Here is a 21985-nt window from a genome sequence, read left to right as displayed (position 1 = left end):
TCAGGAATGAGTACATCAGAGGGACAGCACATGTTAGAGGTTTTGGAGATAAACTCAGAGAGGCCAGACTGAGATGGTTTGGACATGTCCAGAGGAGAAATAGTGAATATATTGGTAGAAGGATGCTGAGTTTTGAACTGCCAGGCAGGAGGCCTAGAGGAAGACCAAAGAGGAGGTTTATGGATGTAGTGAAAGAGGACATGAAGGTAGTTGGTGTGAGAGAAGAGGATGCAGGGCTAGATGGAGGCAATTGATTCGCTGTGGCGACCCCTGAAGGGAAAAGCCGAAAGGAGAAGATGCTAGCTGTCCATCATTGAACAAAAGGAAACATTAGCTATGAGCTATCAAACATTTGAACATGTGGCTTTACCAGGGCATAAGTATTTCTCAGGAATTTCCCGCCAGGGACTCAGACGAGCTAATGCTAGTACGGTTTCATGTCCGCCCAACTCGTCACAGCCAGCTGTTTACTAACATGAGACACATTCAAACTATGCTACACTGGCTAATCAGCTTCAATGCTAATCCACAGGAGGAACTAGCTCATCTGTTTTTCATCATAAACCAGAATCAAGGACCGTGAAGCCTCGGCCATCATGTTAGAAACAATAAATTGAGACGGGCTGTGACTTTGGAACAGATTGCTGAAACATTCCCAGGCACAACAGAGCGCTGTTACGTAACCGACGCTCAGAGGCCATCCATCATCATCATCTTCAACTAAAAATACTCCCCTACCTCAGCCGCGTGAGTCAGTGTGTTCACGAGCTGATCTGTTGTTGTACAGTGAGGAGACAGACCTGTTCTGATCCCCACCACCCAGGGGATGCCTCCCTGATGATGACATACAGTTGCTCTGAGGGTTGCCTCATACACACACTCATTTTGGTGTGTTTATGTTGACTTGTGGAGGCCAAAAATGGACCACACAACAATCAGCTGTCTTTTAAATCCACGTCGTAAACATAATTTTATTATACTTTCCATTAATATTAGTCTTTCATTGGTTCCAGTGATTCTATTCTCATTTTTTCCGTCTGCCTCCTGTCAGCTCAGACAGCGATGTCATCACCGAGGATAATCATGAGTGGAACGACAGTGTGGGCGAGTGATTGTGTTTTCTCTTGTCTGAACTAAACCATTGTTGGAACCGTTTCCTGTGGAACAGATTGCAGCTGGACAGCCAACACACAAACACTCCGGCTATTGCCAGTGGCGTGGAACATGTTGGCTCAGTGGTCGTGAGGATGTCGTCGGCTCGGGACGGCGAGCAGAGGAGACAAGCATCACCCCATCACTCCTTGGCCATGGAGAGAGTGATAAAGAGAGGGGAACGGAGGTTTAAAGGGGAAAATACAGGATGATGATAGATGTCAGCATCCCGGTCTGACGAGAGATCTAAGTCTGGATCAATCCCCACACATCAGCTGGAATATTCAGAGAGACTCACTGTGATCCCTTCAACGCCTAACGACAAACATTCATCATGGTGACAAATCACTTGAGTTTCTGGCGTTGCCATAGCACCCCCCCCACACACACACACACACACAAGGTGCACACTCATCGTCTCAGGTGGATTGACCTGTAAACAGATCCGCACTTAATTCTGGTCATGTGAGTTGGCAACGACAACAGATACCGTAGATGTTGCTGGTTATTTTGAGATGAACTTGAACGACTGATTGTAAAGTAGTTTTTGAAGTTCCAAACCTCCTGTGTAAATCAGCACTATTGAATATTTTTAGCCAATGCTTCAGAGACGGCTGGTTGGTAGAATTAGATCCTTTCATATAAACCCGCCGTTATACAGAATTAACAGAGGGTCATTCTTCACCTCTGGATCGTTTGGGTGAAAAGCTGAAGGTGAAGATCATTGTCATTTTTATCTTAATTGTAGCTGCTATCTTAACTGAAGCTGTCCTTATGTTTCTATCTCTAAGGGTTGGACTTCTGTGCACACACACCACACACACTCTTCACACCCTTCTGTTATATGCATCCTATTTTTCTCTGATGCAAACTGTCAGTATGTGTTTGCTGCAATGGACTGATTCCCCACAGGGATTGTTAAACGTTTTGTCTGATCTAATCGAACCCCTGCTGTCACCATAGAGCTCCCCTTCCCACCTCTTTACAGTCAGGATAACAGAATGAAGCTGCAGAGACCGGGAATTGAAAAGAAAATCCTGTTTGATGTGAAGCACGCAGCAATGAGCTCATTCCTGATTGTAAAAATGAATGCGAATGCAAGGGAGGAGCGTCAAAATGTGAGCACGCAGCAGCAATGCTGATGATTTGCCGTGCATAAAAACATGGAAGGCATCTGCAGAGGCAGCACAATGGATCTGTGGCATCAACGTTTAACAGTCACATCCGCTGCTGATGGTTGGTAAAAATAGAGGCTGTCGTTTCCCACGGCGTGACCTTCACCTGTGAGCAGGTCGCACGGATCAATCCTCCCATCTTTTCTTCACATTGAGTTCTGCATCTCTACGCAAAGTGAATGAGAGACAGAGGGTTTGTGTGCATGGAGGAGAGTCTATGGTGCACACAAAGGAAGGAGGAGGAGGAGGAGGAGGAGAGGGGTATTCAGGAGAAAGGAGGAAGAGAAAAAAGAAACAGCGAGGAATAGTTTGATGCAGGTTGTTTTCATAAGGCTAGTCTGACCTGCTTGGTCAGTCCACACACACACACACACACACACACACACACACACACACACACACACACACACACACACACACACACACACACACACACACACACACACACACACTAATATGTGATATAACCCTCCCAGCAGTTCGAACAGAACCATGCATTGTCTGTCTCTGTCACTTCCCCAAGTGGACAGAGGTCTCCTTATGTTCACACACATTCACATATACACACAACTTCCCCTAATTCCAGACCAGTCTAAGTTTAAAGTATTGTTTCAGTGCTTGTGTGTGTGTGTGTGTGTGTGTGTGTGTGCGTGTGTGTGTGTGTGTGTGTGTGTGTGTGTGCGTGCATGCGTGCGTGTGTGTGTGGCTGGCTGCTCGCTCCAGCACTAATGGGTCCAGCCAGGCTGCACTGATACAACAGTGAGAGAGGAGATAATGTCGGCTTTGTACCCAACTCAGGATCTTGGCTGAAATGGCATGCTGCCATTGTCCCAGGTTCACTGCGGTCATGCACACACACACACACACACACACACACACACACACACACACACACACACACACACACACACACACACACACACACACACACACACACACACACACATACACACACACACACACACATTGGTGATCTTCTGTACTTGAATTGTTTCATTTCTTCAAATGAGTGAATTATTGCTGTGTTTTTTGGGACACAGATGATTGGTATAATCAAACAGCGTGGTGTATCCAGGGTGAATGATTGTGTGTCATCACAGCTGACTGTAAAGAAAACATACAGCATTGATAAAATAAAACACAAAAAGTGGCAGTATTCCCCGAGAGACGCCCTGAAAGCAGCTTAAAAATGCTTCGCATTCATCTGGACTAGACGTGTCGGGTGAAAACAACAAGGTGATAATGATTACACAGTTTAATCAGTAACAATAACGACACCCTAAACATGAGCACTAACAAGTTCTCAGGTAATACAACTGTATGATACAACATTTTACACAATAAGTGATTAGTGTGTCGACAGTGTTCCTTGGAGCAGTAATCCTCCTCCCTATGGACCGGCACACCTCCGACTGTCAGCCTGTGGAGGACATTCATGATGTCTCCCTCCAGGCTGTCGCTGGTCACAGCCCATCACTGATTGTTCCAGACCTCCAGAACGGCCTCCGGCGCGCTGGAGGCAGGATGACAGTCATGTCGCCCCATCTGTGACATTTATTCATTCTTCCACGATGCTCATGCGTTTTAGTTGGGTTTAGTGAAGCAGTGGTCGCGTGAGATCCGTTGGCATTGTGGGTGTTTCTCTAAGAATTGTGCTTTCAGAGCGAGAATGTCTCAAAAATATGTCACACATCACCCAACTTCCATTGTTAAGAATCATCCCATCCTACATGTAGATGTTGTTCACGTTACAACAAAAGAAACAGTCATCAGAATAAAATTAGATCTTTTTAAAAACAGCAGTTAAAATGAGCCAAAGCGTCCAACACTATCAGCGTTTTATTGATCATTTCACACCAATATGCAGCTTTATTTACTTAAAATCAGAATTAGATGTTTAATGCTAGAATAACTTAACAGGCTGTAGCTGTCTCTCATGTTTGTGATTTTGTGTTAGTTGTTGTGCTTTCTCATGTACAATGACTTCTTATAATAAATGAAATTAGCAACCAGATGGAACTATTTAGAGGTGACTTCTTTTGTTGACAGCGTCTTCTATTAGTTTCAGACAGACTCCAGGAACCCACAGCTTGAGACGGACCGAGTGATGGATGGAGCATCATCAGGACACACAGCTGCTCATTTTCCGAGTCATTTCTACTCTTTAAGCGTTTCTGGTCGGAAATGATGCATCATTATGTCATTCAGTGCTGCTGCACGTCTTTTGACCAGCACCCGTAAACCCGTAAGCCTCACTCCACTGGCTGCCCATACATTTTAGAATCCATTTTAAAATTCTTTAATTTACTATTAAATCCCTGAATGCTCTTGCTCCACCCTACCTCTCTGAGCTTCTACTCCCTTACGTACCTGCTCGCTCTCTCAGGTAGGCTGACCAGCTGCTCATGAGTGTGCCCAAGACCAAACAGAAGGTCAGAAAGGATGGTGCCTTTGCTGTTGTGGCTCCTACATTATGGAATAATCTGCCTCAACAAATCAGGCAGGCCTCTTCTCTGTCTGTTTTTAAATCTCTTGTGAAGACCTACCTCTTCTCCTCGGCTTTTAGCATCTAGATAGACACTGGATTTTATCTTATTTTTATTGCTCTGATTGTATGGCTTTTGCTTTTATCCATGTTTTATGTTTTTAATTAATTTATTTTACCTACAATATTTGAGCCATTTTGTCTTTTATCTATAATGTTGTTGTTTTTTAATTTATTCATCTGTACAGTACTTTGGTCGACTGTGACTGTTGTGAAGTGCTCAACAAATAAAGACTGGATTGGATTGGATTCAGTGTTTCTTATTTATTTTATGTCTTTATTTTCTGGTAAATTTTTAAACAGCTGTTGATGAATTTCAGCCGATCATATTTTTCTACTTCTTTTCGTTTCGTTGCCCTTAGTCTCACGTTCAGTCTGTCTCTCACCACCCGATGTCTGTTTGCATGTGTGCGTGTGTGTGTGTGTGTGTGTGTGTGTGTGTGTGTGTGTGGCCACCTTTCTCCTACTTCCTGTATGTTATGCAGCTTCAGTGGTTCAGATGGAGCCTCCACCTGTAGACAACCGGGACGCTGAGGTGCTGGGTTACAAACGCACCCAATGACACTCCATCCGTTGTGCCCCCCCACCCCCCCACAGACCTCAGTGTCCCCTGTCCTCCACCTGCCTACATACCTCACCGGTTTTCTACTGAAAGTGTCAGTAGTAGCTCTCCTTTTACTTGACTGTTTAGTCCAATGGAACCTAATACACATTTTATATGGTTTTCTTTGTCCCTTTTCAAGCTACAGGCAGAACTGACTTTACGCATTAATATTCATTATTATTGTGCATTTATTCATGATCAAAATATACTATTTATAAGTTATTTTCATTGCTCAAATCTAACAAGAAGAGTTCAAAGAAAGTACAACAGATTTTTTCTTATTTTCCACATTCATTGTTTTTGTTGACCGCTGTGGTCTCAACATAAGTCAAACCAATATCAAAACCATCTCTACAGCATGTTTTTAGAAATCAGATGTTGTTCAAACACCGGCCCAGTGTTCATTGATTTACTTTAACAGTCCCACTGTTGAAACCTCATTTACATCACAGCTGTGGACCTGAACGTCAGAAGGTTCACCACTGCAGCAGAACCATCTAGATAAGACGTAGAAGCTTTGGATGCTGTTTGGTGAAACCAAACTGTGACGTTTGTGGCATTAGATGGAGACCTTTTTATCTTCACTTCTCTTTGTGGTTGAATTGCTTGTCATGACCAACCATCTAACATGATGAGCACCACTTCAAAATCAAATCAATAAATTCAGGATAAAAGCTCCATCTGGATCCTGTAAGTGAAAGCCGATCTCCTGTATTCTAATGGAATATTTGTGCTGTAGAACACAAATCTGATTTGATAACACCTGATTTAGAAGATGAAAATCAATGACCGGCAGAGGCTTGAAATGAAAATGAAGCTCATAAAGAAATTAAGGTCAACATAATTCACCTCTGTGGAACACCGAGTGCTCTGCAGTGGATGACTAAGATAGTAATATTTACACATGAAGCAAGACAGGTGTACCGATGCCAGTGTGCCATCTGTGACTGTTGTGTTCACACCATTCAGTGACCCAGAAAGCAGTGTCCTGGTTTTTTTTTTTTTCTTACAAAGGATAGATAAACTGAACAAAGCAGTATCGCTCCACATCATCTAAAAAAAGCACCACATACTGTGAACATGTATTGTCAACAAATACTTTCATTCTCTTGACATCTGATAGAGCTGCAGCCTGTCAGATAATTCATGTGAGAGCTCTTCCTGGAAAAGCTTTGCAACTACAGTATGATGGTTAATGGGTTGTTTAGCAAAGCAGTATGTTGTAAATAAAAGTGTAAACGTAGTGAAACAATAACCAAACTAGCAGTACAGACGTGTGTTATACATGTAAACCTACTCGGATCATTTTCAAAGCATTCTATGCGGTGAGATCAGGAATAAAAATGGGAGAAACGCCAGAAAGTTTCAATGACCTCAGGAACTCGTTGGATGCGTTAATGTCATGCTTTATATCTGTCAGACAAACTAGTTTATTGCTATTCCTGTTGCCACATTCTCAGGTGTGCAGGGGCAGCAGATGCCAAGGTGTCAACATTCACCCGAGCTCGCCAAGAGACTTGCAACAGCTCACAAGACGGCACGCGGAATCAGCAGAGGCAATCTCTTTTATTTCCAGCGGAACAGGGCGCGGCGAGGTGAGCCGAGGAGATGAAGAACTCTGTAACCTCTACCAGCGACGCCAAACGGACAGCGTGTGTGGCGTGGGTGTTTATGTGCAACATGTGGACAGCTGGTGTTTGTGTTTACATCTGAGGAAGAAGGCACAGACAGAGATCGGCCGCAGAAAGATTTTCCCTCTCTTTTGGTTTTCATCACCCTTCTTTTTTTCAAAACGGACATTTCTGAGACGGAGAAGCAGAAACAAAGAAAGGTGACAGTATTAAATCCGCCGGGCTGGGAAAGCCGGTCCTGATGTGTCTCTATCACACACAGAAAAGTCTCAAAAAGGCAGTGCTGCTTAGGTTGACATACAATATTTATTTAGGTTCACAAAAATGATAAGTTAATTATCAGGTAGTCCACAAATATTGTGGGAATGGTCTCATACAGTCATACAAGTGGGGAAACATACATGAGAAACCATTTAGGAACAGGCCCACCCGGTAACGCTCTGATTTCAACAAATAAAGTATGAAGCATGGAAAAGGATGAACTCAAACAGTCTAAAAAAAAGAAAAGAATGTTGCTTCTTTTATTCATCAGTACATTCATGAGTTTCCCAAATTATCTATTCATATTTTTTTAAAAAGACCTTCAGCTATCCAAAATATCTCTTCTTACTCTCATTTCTTTTATCAATTGAGGACAAAAATAATGATCCTTAAAGGACAAAACTTAAAAAGGGACAAACCCTGCATTTAAAATATTGCGGTTGATCAGGGTCATCCCTGAACTCTGAGAATCTTGAGACCTAAATTTTGTAAAAAAACAAAAACAAAAAACCTCTGCAGTACAGTATCTGAGGATTTTGTGACTGAAAGTCCTCTTTAGTGTCCCCACTACCCTGTGGGGGGGACGCCCCCATTTTGTCCCTCTGCTTCTTCAACGTCAGGACTGAGGCATCGCTAGATTTCTACTAGCTGTGGGACTGAAACCCACCCCCCCACTACTCTCGTCTACAGCTCCCGACCCCTCCCAGAAACATGTTGGAACCTCATGTATGTTTGCTACAAAAGATGTTACACCTTATGAGCACATCATGCAAAGTGGCTTTTCTGTTTACAAAGATGGAGTAGTCGTGTTTTTTTGTATATTTTACTTTTTTACACTTGTATCCATTTTAGCTGCGTTTGATCCAAAAGATCAGCATGAAGTCCCTCCCGTTTTCAAAGCTACCTCCCTGAACCTTTCGACAAAAAAACAGAACAATTTGCATTTATAAACGCTTATGTATTAAATCGTGATTTCTCTTTTTTTTTCTTGTCATAACCCAAATCGCCAAAAAACCCCACAAAAAACATATAGAGTGGACAGCTGTGGTCTGAGTCCAGGTTAAACTGTCAGGAGAAGCCATCGCAGCGAGGATCAGTCAGCATCAACCTGAGCGGCTGCTGCTTTTAAGAAAAAACCTTTAAAAACAAGTCCTCTGGCGGTGGCAAGGTTGGTTTAAGAATCCCTGATTGGCTGAAACAAGTCAGGTGACCACCAGGTGAGGTAAGAAAAGTCCCGCCTTCGGCGAGGGGATGATGGTGTGGAGGTGTTTCCTCTAAACTCTAATGTCCGTGTGTGTGAGAGAGAAAAAATATATATATACACATACCCACACATATGTTTGTGTGTGTGTGCGTGCGTGTGCACGCGTGAGTGTGTGTTTTTGATTACAAACTGACTACCCACTCACATGCGTACACACCCACACTTTAAGTGCGTGTTGGTTTTTGAGTCGATCTCAAAACACTGCATGTCCAGTCGCTCCTCATGCAGCAGACGGTCGTAGAAACGCCAGTGGGGAAAAAAAAAACACCGGCAGAAAAAATGGATGAAAAAAAAACAAAGAACTAAATGAAAAATTGAAAATTAAGTTCGCTGCCTTGAACGTCACAGAACATCACATAGAATCCTTGGACGTGACAATTTTTAAAAAAAAATTTAAATAAGATTTATTTATTTTGATGATTTTTCTCTTATCTATGCATTTACTTAGGAAAAACTAACAAAGATTTTAGTTGCTCTCTTATTACTATGTGTGCGTATCTTTTTTTTTCTATTGATATTTGCATTGGTTTTCTCCTCTTAAATTGTCCATGTTTTTGAGTTTTCCTTGGTTTGCGTAGTTTCCATCTTCTTACACATCCTTTAATCCTTTTTGGGACAAAAAAGACCAAAACCCCATTTCTACCCATTATCAACTCCCACCCTCCCAGATTCCCCTCCCTGGGGTGGAAGGTGGGGGGCTTTTCAGTCCTGTGCTGCCCTTCATCTCTCAGCCTCCATTGCTACACTAGCTTTCTGCTCGGCCCCGGCGTGGGGGTTCACGCCGATGGGCCAGGCGGGGCAGGGCTGCGTGGGGGGCTGCCCCTGAGTCCAGAGTCCCTGTGGAGGTTGCGGCACATTAGGTACGTTTGGTGACACCCCCCAGCCGCCGACCTGGGGGGGTGGTGGTGAGGTGGCCATGGAGGCGGCCATGGGACTGGCACCACCGCCGCTATTGAAGCTCTCAGATGCCTTCAGCCTGGAGAACATGGTCAACGCGTCCGGGAAGTTGGGGGGCGTCGCTGGTGTGTTGGCCGGGGTGCACATCTGAGGAAGAGGAGAGACAGAGGAATATTGATATGCCTCCAGATTAAGAAGCAACAGAAACATAAAAATACAAAAAATATATTAATAGAAAACAATTTTTTTTAGACTTCCCAGAATTTAGAAACCATAAATTTAAATTATAGTCTCTTATAGAAAGTAGAAAATATGATTTTTTTCGTACTGAACTTATGGAGCTGGTTAATCAATAACGGCAATAACTAAGAGACATTAGGTTGAATCAACTGCACAAGGAAATTAAATGAGAAGAAAACTAAAAATAAAGTCCCACAGAATTGCATTTAATTGACTGAGATCACCAGTGGAGAAAGTGCTTTTGACTTTTATTACAGAGGAATGATAACTTCATCCTATTTTCACACCAACAAGTGGTTTTCTAGTACAGAAGAATCCACTTCAGAGTGCTGTTATCAGCAGCAGATAACAGTTCTGCAGGACTACGGGGGGGTTGGGGGAATCCCAGGCACTCGATCCACTCATGAAGACGTTACACATTCTTCACTTCCTGTTTCAAGAGTTATACCGTACATTCCAGTCTAAATTAAGCAAACTAAACAAACTTTATCACCCTCATCTCTGGCCTTCATACGTCCCCCTGAGCTCTGACCTCCTTTGTGCCACCTCTGGTTTTGTTCTGCTGCCAGGAGACCTTTCAAAGCGCAAGTCAAAACACTCGTTTCCACATGTGCCAAAAACAACACTGAACCTGCCACCTAGCAGACACCTCGTCCTGAGAACAATATGTTTGGACATCCACAAATAGTAAGCCTTCATCATCCTCAATAACGCGGCTTCAGAGCCAACTTCCTCCTTCGACCCCGTCCATTTATGATCAGGAAAATAACAGCAACCTGCTGTATTCCACAGGGAAGCAGAAGTGGAGCCGTCAGAACAAGGAGGCGTTAAAAATAAAAGGTAACAGGCAAATTAAGCCTAAGTAAGTCCTCATTAATTGAGGAAAACACATTGGGACTCCTAGAATTAGCATCATACAAGATTCAGTACAACCGCATGGACAGAATGTGAGCGTACAGTCAAGTTAGACTAATTTCATTTCCTGTGATCACGCCTTAAACTTTCGTCATCTTAACCGTCTCTTCTACTCAACATTCTCTACAGGTCAAATGTTCAGCTGTTTTGTTTAAGGGGGGGTAATTTTCTGGAAGTGATGACGCCATGAATCAACCATAGGGGCCAGCAGCTGCACTCACATGATGAATAGTGGATAAAGAATGTTAACATCCTCAAAAAAACAAAACAAAAAAAAACCAGGACCCCGGCTGACCCCTAGTTTCTGATCTCTCTTGGCTCCATCATCAGATTGTGACGGGGTGTAATCGGACCACTTTGCCCCCTAAAAGTGCTGAAGCTAGCAGGTTGGCCCCTTTGGATGTGGCGTCTATGGGGCCGGGTGGGGCGAGTGCCAGGCTCTCACAGTGGCATGCTGTTATGAAAGGTGAGTGTGTGTGTGGCAGGAAACACTGGCTCATGTCTCAGAGGCTGTTTCCTGCCGTAAAGAGACACCCTGGAATGCTGAAGTAACCTCTGTGGTCCTTCCTGTTCTCCGAGATTTGGTAAAACTCATAATGGTTTGGGTGTTTTTACCCACACAGAGAAAGCTACGAAGATTCCTGCTTGAAAGTCTTACTGACCAGAAAATGGAAAAAATATGCTGATGTCAGGTTTTCCATTCAGACATTTCCACCAGATTTCCTCTATAAATTCAGACATACCCGCAGTCATCTTTGTAAATCACAGTAAGGCTTAAAAAAAACAAACATGTTAGCAGCTAACAACTGTCCAGCTCACACTCGAGTGTTATGAAAGTGTGTGTCTGTTATTGCAGGAATTCATTGTGGGAGGCACAGACGTTATCGACCCACGGGGAAGAGGATCTGGTCCAAAGACACAGAAGCAGCCGTCTCTATCTGCACCGCTGTCTCACTGCTTATCAGTCTCTTTGTCACTGATAAAGCCTCGATGCGTCTGTCAGCGTGTGCTGCATTCACTGACCCGTTGGTTCCACTACATAACACACGTTTAAAACACACAGCATAACCTCCAGACAGAGCACTGCTGAACGTACGATGGTTGGGTAGAGAGGGATTAGAGCAGAGCTCTTGTGTAGCGTACAGTAGAAGCAAGTTAGTGTGTTTCCCTTTGGTGTGTGTGTGTGTGTGTGTGTGTGTGTGTGTGTGTGTGTGCCGAGCAGCCTGGTAGGAGATTAACTCTCACCACACCGACACAAGGACAGAAAATACTGCGACAGCCACCTCCACATGCAACAGACACTCCAATCTACTCAGCTCTGTGACAACTGATGAGACACGGGGTTAATGTTCACCTGAGAAACACATCTACACACACTCACACACACACATGTAGGTTGGAACAGTTCTGTAATATGAGTATTGAGCATTAACCAGTATTTTACTGGTTAATGCTGACTGACGGGGGGGTTGGGTGTCAGATGACAACATGAGAGGTCTGGTGAGGTTACGGTGACATTCAATTGTGTCTCCTCTAAAAACACCCTGGAGTTGACACATGAGAAAGTCGACCCCGTTAACCCAAACAAGCGTCCATCTGAAGGCTGTTTTAGCGTCAGGGTCGCCCCACACGACTCCCTTCAGAGTCACTGACATGTTGTTCCTTCCGACAGCCAGCAGGTGTACGACCTGCACGACTACAACTGTGAGTTTGTGTTCAAAACAGAGCCAACAGAGTTCGCCATGGGAACTGTTGTTAGGAGGAAGCAGCACAGACCTTCTGGGCCGACCGCGGCCCTCCTGGGTCGACAGCGGCCCCCATCCATGGCTTGAAGAAAATACTTCTCTCAGGCAACGACCACCCCTCCTCAACACACACAAAAAACCCACGACGCTCCTCCATTCGCCCACACAAACACACATGTGTGTAGGCGTGTGTGTGTGTACAAACGGAGTTATGTTCTTAAGGTGTGTCAGGTGCCTCCGACGTATCACCGGTGTGTTTCACCAGAGGAGCCTTCCATCTAGTTCACTCAGATCTCGTGACAACCTGATTTAATTTCACCTCGATTCATTTCAATGAGAATATTTCTGCCCGGTTCCTAAAGATAATACAGCCTTTGTTTTCATTTGTGACAAGCAACAGAACAAACAGACTGAAGATGTTGCACAGATCCACCTCATCACGTCACTGAAAACTGGTTTGTTGTGTCTCTTCACACACTGAATGTCAGCACTCACAGCAAACTGTGCTGAGATCTGTGAGATGTGAGTCTCAGAAGCATCCAGTTTGACATCTCCATCCACAGCCTTATTATTTAACGACTGAATTAGAACTTAGATAATGAAGCAGCAAGATCCTGCTGCTTCAGTAGAGACTGTTTCTGTGAACTTGCTTTAAGAAGTCTCCCAAATTTTACATCTAATGGTCAAATTACACATCTGGATATTGATGATTAATATCATGTAAGCCGAAATAAGCTCATCCTTGTGACTAAATATTTACACATTTTATAAATTAGTTCATGATGAAAAACTGCTAAAACAGCATGATGGTGAATCACCAGACATGCACTCAAGTCATTACTTGGTGTTTTGCTGAACCCTGTGGGTTTGTGATCAGATATTACATGTCAGAGAACAAACCTATGGGATTCTTGGTATCGCAGCTCCTTGTGTTTTACTACAACACATTCCTCTCCTTGGTTACACGGTGACAGGACACACTATATGGCTGAAAGAGTTAACCTCGTAATTTTGGGCACAATGAGAAAGCAAAATGTACGACTATAATCTGTTAAACCATTGTTATCCTGTAACTCCAGCACACAGGAAACATCTATTAATGGACGACCAGAGGTGTAACGCTGTACATGAAGGCTCACGGACAGGACACACCAATGTTGGCTGTACCTTTTTGAGTGTGTGTGGGAGGGAGGTTCAGTTCCACCAGGATCAAGGCCCAGACTAGTCCTCTGTTCACTCACGCCGAGCCAATCTGGAGGCGTTTATTTGCCATCTGAAACCTCTGCTCCTTTTGTTTGGTGTTTTTTGGGGGTGTGAAAACAATGCAGTTCAAACCTGATAATACTGACGATGCAGATCTCAGTCGTCGTGGCGACAGCAGCAGGGTAGCATGTTGACCAAGTCCATAGCGATAAACATCAACAGAGGACAGACTTGACCACCAGATGAAATGAAACACCTCCTTAAAATATCAAATGACTTCCAAAGGGAGCAGAACCAATCCAACGTGTTTTGTTAAGTAACAGGAAATGGATATTTTGAAAAAATACTTCCCAAAACATGTAACCTCGCAGTGAACAACGGCTGATTAACAAGCAGAGTAACACGTGACAACCAGTTCTTATTTACTTAATATCTGGACATGAAAACCTCAATAAAACAGATATATGGAAAATATCTGGAGACTCGCTGCTGTCACTCTGGAATGATGAGACCTCTTCTGACCGATGAGCTGAGGCGGGCTCAATGGTGAGGTGAGGCTAATTAAAGTTAAGAGAAAGACGGAGTAAACTGAACAAACGGAGGCATTAAACCCACAGGCAGCCAAATGTGAGAATAAAGGATAAAAAAGAGAAAGCAAACGGCTGCATTAACTGTTGGTGGTTCTGATCCTGGATGTTTAATAATTGAATAGGTGAGCCATGCAACACTAGAAGACAGTAAAGCATCACCCTCATCCTCATCCTCATCAAGCTGACATTTGTTCACACGTGACCCACTGCGTCTGGTTTTACTGTCCCGTCACACAACTTCACATCAGGAGTGTGATGGGAGTGGCCGGACGACACCTGTTTAGGTGTTTATTCCAAAACTAAATAAAGGAGGCCGACAGGTGCTGCTGAATACTTCAAGTGGCTCTACCCTTGCCTCCTCAGCCATGACCCCTCACCCATATGTGTGAGTTAATATTACACACACAGGGGGGGGGGAGACAGTGACTGGTGTGTGGTCATGAGGCACCCGGTTGAACATTAGCCAGTCTGTGTTGTGTTTTCATGCGTATTATGTCAATGAACCATAACAGACAGATGAAGAAAAGCAGAGAGACTGAAGTTTATCCGTTCATCTCACAGTCCATATATCAGCTTCAGCCACTAATTCTGTAGCACTGAGCAAAATTATATTTAAAAACAAATCAAAATTTCAAACCCTTCATAAAACAGAGGTTTTTATATTAAAGCCAGATGACAAAGAAAAATGGTTGTTCCAGGAAATTCAACAATTAATAAACTCTGTTATCAGATCAGTTGTCTTAGAGATAAATTAAGTAATTCTGATTGAACCAAGCCTTTAATCATCTGAATCCTAACACTCACAGTCTGTTATATTCCGCAGCACGGCATGTGTGATTTTACAAGGGGGCTCTATAAATTGCTTGAGATCCTTTGGTGTCATCTAAGTAAACAGTACCAAGTATAGATGGAACATGGGAACTGAAGGACATAATGAAGAGAGAGAGAAGAGGGTCCACCAGTAACGGGTGATGTGTCACAGGTCATGAATGTCAACCAGTAAAGCAGGAAATGGACAGATGAGGCTAAGGAGGATGACAGAACAGGAATAGTAATGGTGGATGAGCTAACAGAGGACTGGCACAGAGACGTCCTCTAATCAGTCTGGCTGCAGCTCAGCAGCGAACCTGAAAAAACAGGCAGGGGAACTCAAAACAAAACTTCCTTTATGCGCCAGACAAGGGTCCCATGTGCTCCTTGTGTTTCCTCATTGATAAGTGTATGTGTCTCTGTGTGTGTGTGTCTGTGGTTAGGGTTCTGGGAAGTTGTACTCCTGGAAACATGCAGGCTGACATGCTGGAACACGCGCAGCACAGGCAGAGCCCCTTCAGATGTGGCTGCTAGCTTAGCATAGCAGCACAACACTCAGCCCCACTTAAATGTTCATTCATCACAATGAACACACACACACACGATGAACTCTGAAGGTTGACGAGCGGCACGCCTTCACAGACACACACCCACAGTTGATTATAGCGCAGACTAGGCTACCGGTAACTAACCTGTGGACGGGTCGACTGAAACCAACCGTCTCTAAGCTGCGAGCGTTGCCACCCCAGACATTGTGTTCTTTCTTTTGTGACACGTGAACAAAGCAAACATATTCGTGCATCACTAGGACACACGTGGTCATTCGCAGTGTTAAAGAGAAGAAATCAAGCCTTTTATAACAGCAGATGAATTGATTTTAACTTGAATTCAGAACCGGACTATGAATAATCCTATCTGACGATTGTGAAATCTGTTAAAGGAAGTAATCTTATGACACCTCTGTATAAATCATGTATTTATTACCTCTAAAGATCTGGCTTTTAAAACAAGACAGATACGTATCCTGATGTTGTATCCTAATTTGTACACGTTGTGTTCTTGTATATTTTCAATTCCTTGTGACACCAATAGATAAAATGTACATGAGAAGCCTGAGGCATGTATATAAACTCCCATCATTCCTTCCTGTCGGTTTTCAAAAGAGCTTTTGGTTCTTTTGTTAAAAGAAAAAAAGCAACAGCACTCAGGATTTAACCACAACAAACATTTTTTCTCTTTTGGAACACATGGACTGAAAACATACATTCAATGTTTCAGCTCATTCTGCATTAAAGAATCTGCAGCTGGACAGAGAACACCTTGTGTTTTCTGTGGCAGAGACACAAAACACCTCTGTGTTATTGTGTCTACAACCAAAATACCTGGCACTGACGTATTACCAGCCTCATTCTCCTTCAATACCAGCCAAACACCCTCCCTCGATTGTTTCCCAGGATTCCTCTCTGCTATTCCAGAATAAATCAGCGTTTGTTATAAAACTACAGATGGAATTCATTCTCTAGCAGCGTGAAGGCAATTGGATGGAGGCTGAGACAGAGAAGGAAATAGCAGCAGACAGCAGTCCGTGTTGTCACGTTGTGATTTATGGAGGTAATTATACTTTTGCTCTTCTGCATGGGTGAACCACACACTTCAAAACTCAGCAACATGGGATTTAACATGGATGAGAAAAGTTAAAAAATCCTTTTTTTAAGCCACACCCACACACCAAAACCAAATTTTAGTAGTTACCAGAAACACCACACACACAGAGACACACACAGAGACACACACAGAGACACACACACACACACACACACACACACACACACACCTCCTCTTTCCTCCTACTGGGTGTTTATACTGCCAGGAAACAGTCGTTAAACAACCTCACGCCCACTTTATCATAGTTCTGTGCTGTCCAGTACCACTGTGCTTCACCATAACCGATCCGTTGGCGCTGAACATCGCCTACCCTAAAAGCCTTTCTTCATTTGCCTTGTGCCTGATTCTTATAATGAACAAGAATTACACCAAAATAAAAAGTTAACTGAAACCAAGTACCTGTGTGTTCATGACTCATGGTTGCAGCACAAAGACGAGGCTGGGGTTGTTCAGCAGCAGAAGGAAACTGCTGGAGATTACTCACAGCTTATATTTACCTAATCCACTCATTTAATTAAAAAAGAATGGAGAAAGTCAGATTCACATAAAATTGAGTATTTCTTCTAAAAAAAACAAACGGAAGCTTAAAAAATTAATATAAAAGCATATCAGAGATAGATCACTCTGTAAATACAAGACAAAGGAGAATGTGGAATGTAATTTTAGGCTGACCTAGTAAAGACTCTGCATGCCTCACAGGAGAAGCATTCATTTAAAAGCCATGACTACAACATAAATGACACACATGTGAGGCAGGCTTTGTGGCTAAGTTCGTTTATTTCCTCGCTTAGTCACATGACGGGGTCACATGTTCCCAGACAGCAGCAGGCTCATCCTGCTGAGCTACTTCCTCCTATGTGGTCACATGAGGATTCATTCATTCAATTTCTTGTGGGTGTTTGTCATGGAAACTCTGATAATACTGTGATTCTACTTTTCCTTTACAAATACATAAACACAATGTGAGCAACACACACGGATCATATTGATGCACTGCTTCCAAAAGTTGTTAAGTGTACAAGAAACATCATTTTTCAAGGAAAGTCTTTGAAAGCCTTTTTCCTGCGGATGACGGGGATTTTTTTTCTTTCTGCTTTTAGGTGAAAACATACACAAGGAAGAGCATTATTCTGAATTAGCTCAGTCTATAAATGAGAAATGAAACTGTCTTGATAAGTTACTATACAAAGAAAGTGGGAGAATGAGAATATGTGTGTAATATTTACAAGAAGGATAACCATCACATAACCATAAGCAACATTGACACAACTGTGACAACACACATTTTAAGTGTTAGCAAACACACTGATAGATAATTGTCAGAAATGAAAATGATTAAAAGAACAAAACACAAACGGCCAATTAAATTCTACATTCTTAGAATTTGCAAAGGGAAAAAAAGACACAACTGTTAAGGGAGGGAGGTGTGAGGAGTGAGAATAAACTACAGATGTAAACTGGGGGCTGTGTTGGTAGTTCTTCTGACCCCCTGTGCTATAAAAGCATTCGTTTTGGATCGGTGTGAGCGCTGCATCCTGCAGGAATGTTGTGTTTGTAAAGGCAGGGTGTGTGTGGAGAACACTGGGTGTGGACTGGGAGGGGCTGGATAAAGCTTACATGATGAGACATAGATTTAAGCCTTAAATTTAATTCAACTACACACACACCAGTGGAGAATCTGGCCGACATCCGCCGTGTGACTGCATTGATAGACTTTACACAAACCGACACACAACAACAACAAACAGACTTAAATGTTTGCTTGCACAGCATTTTTTCTAAGATCCTCTGGGTCTGGGATTTATAGTAAAAGGATATAATGACAGAAGCTTAAGCTTAATCCTCCATCATTCAAGACTGTGCAGAGGAGCAGTCTAACTCACCTCACTATTTATGATTTGATACAGTGTATAAACCTTTGGCATAAGATATACAAATATCACAATAGCAAAACACTTGTGAACAAAATCACATCTGCCATACCTCACTAGTTGACAGCTAAAACTCCTCATCAGACAAGCGTGTTTAAAAATACACGTGTATTTGTTAAACAGCAGTGCTTTTGTACCCGAGACAGTTTTGCTCTATGATGCTAAATTTAGATGCAAGAAGAACGATTTGGAACATCATGCACAGAGTTGTTAAGAGGCCTCAAAAATAATAGCAGGAAGCAGCTCCCTGAACAATTTACCCACAATCTCTTTCATTTACACGACAAGAACTGTATACCTGCTAACCGTCAGGGTAAAAATAAAAAAATGGCAATGTGAAGGATGAATTCAAATCGTCTTGCAACACAAAACATTGATGCAACAGCATGTGCAGCAATAATACATGTCTGTGTTCACTTTTAAAAATGGGAAGAGACAAACACAGGGAGCTTAGGTGAACTGACTGGACTTGTATTCCAATGAAAACGGCGTTCTGATAAACTGCAGGAACGTTGGGCACCCTGCCCTACTATAGCGCTTCTCATGTACACACACATGGATACGGTACGTGAACGCCTGCAGACACATGGATACGCTGCTGTTATGCGCAATTGGGAATGTGAAATAGTGATTATGCAAGAGCATTTGTGTCAGAACACCACAAACACACGTAAGTGCTCTGTGTGGTGACTTTCACCGTCCAGAGTCTGCAGCCAACGGGCTCGGTCCTGCCTGACAGACAGAACAGCTCTTGGCAGACTGTTTACTCTCTAAATTAAAGATATTTCAAGGGCTAAAGAGACGACTGAGATCCTCTTTCACACTGAGCAGCCGGTATAGGACGTCTGGCTTTCCTTTGTACAGTGATACTGTGATTCAGCTATGTGTGAAGTATTTCAGTGCAGACTTGTAATGCCGCACTGCTCTTGCAGCCATAAAAACACACACAATGGATTTTTTTTTAAAACAACCCTCTTTCATTCAAAGCTGTGTGTCTTTCTTTGAGAAACATAATGCTAAGATTTTCGACAGTTTCAAGACGCACAAACAGAAATTAAGCTTTAAAATGATCTCTAGTTCCATCAGGATATCACACATTCGTGTAGGCTTCAAGTGACAGCTGCTGCTAGATGCTTCCATTCATGTCGCTGCACAGACGTGTCCTGTTCAAGTGGCTTGTTCCTAAAAGCCCAAACACTGAGTGTTTCATAATGTTCAACCCCCGTTTAACTGTACACAGCCTCCTACCGCCTTCCCATTTACTCTCCTCCTATTTCCACAATGTGTTGTGTCAGGACAAACAGCAACCCAATGGGAATTTAATTTTTTTAAAAAGACAGCCAAATTATGTGAGGCAAATGAAACCTCACAAGGGTTTATTTGTGAGAGGTAGTTGTCCTCTTCCTGGAAAGACTTTCTTCTGGCTTACCCAGAAGACGGAGGCCATTTCCTGTTATTACACACCTCTACTGATCAAATGAATAATCAGGAATTTCATGCATCCACATCCATCTCTTTCTCTCACTCCTCCAATGCGTACGCAGTCCCTCCCTCCCCCAGTGAAGCTGCGGCTGCATGCCTGCCTCTGTGTTTATTTCTGGAAGCTCACAACATGGCCGACATGTGCTTTGTTATTGTTAGTCCCACATCATCCCTCCTGGCCTATAAGAGCTATTTATCAGCTCAAATCCCACCCAGAACGACGCAGCAGTCTTAATCACATCCTGGTGTGGAATCAGGGTTGTAGGATCAACATAAAAGAACAATAAACGGTACAAATGATGAGCAGTGTTCTCCTCCATGAACTCACCATTTGATGATGATGGCCATATGGAATATTTGTTTCTTGAAAAAAGGCACTGAGGGCAGTCTGCAGTGAAAACAAACAGGAAATGAATGACATATGGGACTCATTGTTACATCAGAGGTACAGGAAAAAGCAATGGGGGTAACGACTTGATCCTAACACCTCTCAGTTTGACTTTGGAGAGACTAAAAGCACACAAGGAGATCTGTGTGTCCGAGCTGGAGCTCTCAGCTCAGACTGAACGGGTCTCCAGTAACAACACGACAGTCATCTTTATTGCGTAAGACCCTCGCTGGTCTGTACTGCTGTCATGTGTGGGATTATAGTATTTAATCTAGAGTAAAGTCTAATTGGATATGCTAGATGTACGCTTCTCTCCGCTGTATTAATGTGTATATTCCACAATCACTCGAATACATGCAGTTTAAATACAGAAAAACTTTTGTTTTTAAAGTGTTCAAACTAATGGCTGTCTGAATGCTACCGATGGGAAACACTAACGCTTTGTTTGGCGTTTCTTCAGCCTAAAAAAAAAGTGTCCACAGCGCCGAGCTCCGGTCCAGACGAGCGGGCGTTCAGACATAAACATTAGCCGTGTAGCTAACACCAACCCCCGGACTAAAGCCTCCTCGCCCGGGTCTTTCTTTACCTCGAACTGCCAATGTGCCGCCTGCAAAAGCTGCTTCGCCTGGTCTGCCGCACAACCCGCCGTCAGGACGAACTGGTTAATCATGACTTGATGTTTAAGTTCATCCATTTTCGACGTAGCCCGTGTCCTACTCGCGGCGACTGGCTCTAAAACAGACTTTCGACCGTTTCCCTGTCTTTCTTCACTCTAGTTGTATTCCGTTTGTCCGCCTCAGTCGTCCACCATTACAGCCGGTTGAGCAAACACAAATATTTACTGTAGAAGCGCTGCTGGAAGAATCGTCGCGTGATGGACAGATCGAGGCAGCCAATCAGATCAGAGCACCGATGCTGGGATTTATAGGCCGGAAGTGGAGGGTCTCACGACGGCCTGTATTTAACTGTCTTACACGGCTGACTTAATTTACTTACATTCATCTTAAATGAAAATTATTAACCGGAGTAAGTGTAATTTGAATTGTATTACAAATGTGTCACTGAAATCAAGACGAGGAGGCAAAGCTACATTCAGTTTACCGCAAAAAAAGGATTTGTTTTGGACTACAAGTCCCATCAGCACCTGCATTGTTTGTACTGCTCCAGAAGGCAGACTTTTGTGAATGACGGCCCCTTTCGTCCAATTCCCAGGCGCTCTGTGTCACTATCTTGCCAAATATGGTAAACAAACACACCATCGCCAATTACATCGCTCGGAGTTAAGTCAGGGACAGCCGACAGTCATGGGTGCGTGTGGAGAAACGTTGTATCTGCGCTCCGGTTCTCATGTAGAATATCTTATCTGTGTTTATCACATCACCGCCTTTGTCCATTCTCACATCTGTGCTTTTACACAAAATGGGTTTCATCCAGGGAAATTTTGGCTTGTTCAAGGAGCCTACACTATAAAATGTACGGCGTCAGAG

At 43.2% G+C, this 21985-nt stretch overlaps 1 protein-coding gene across 1 annotated transcript; it reads right to left on the bottom strand.

The window, feature by feature from the left end:
• Positions 1-7394: 7394 nt before the first annotated feature.
• ubald1a (UBA-like domain containing 1a) lies at positions 7395-21345 on the bottom strand. The gene is made up of 3 exons (XM_068305947.1): positions 21085-21345; positions 20439-20498; positions 7395-9676 (listed from the first exon to the last, which is right to left on the bottom strand). Exons 1-3 carry the CDS (start codon positions 21190-21192, stop codon positions 9353-9355), a joined length of 492 nt encoding a protein of 163 aa, XP_068162048.1. The 5' UTR covers positions 21193-21345; the 3' UTR covers positions 7395-9352.
• Positions 21346-21985: the final 640 nt, after the last annotated feature.

This window comes from Antennarius striatus, chromosome 21 (assembly GCF_040054535.1).
Source record: "Antennarius striatus isolate MH-2024 chromosome 21, ASM4005453v1, whole genome shotgun sequence".
Taxonomy (NCBI): Eukaryota; Metazoa; Chordata; class Actinopteri; order Lophiiformes; family Antennariidae; genus Antennarius; species Antennarius striatus.
The sequence above is the reverse complement of the archived record's forward strand: the minus strand, read 5'-3'. Positions and strand labels throughout refer to the sequence as shown.

Bases quoted from the DNA above. Each gene is read 5' to 3' on its own strand.
- ubald1a (XM_068305947.1), bottom strand. From the start codon at position 21,192: ATGGATGAACTTAAACATCAAGTCATGATTAACCAGTTCGTCCTGACG. The intron at 20,499-21,084 runs GTAAAGAAAGAC...TTTTCACTGCAG, and splicing joins CGGCACATTGGCAGTTCGAG to ACTGCCCTCAGTGCCTTTTT. The intron at 9,677-20,438 runs GTGAGTTCATGG...CCTCTTCCTCAG, and splicing joins ATGGCCATCATCATCAAATG to ATGTGCACCCCGGCCAACAC.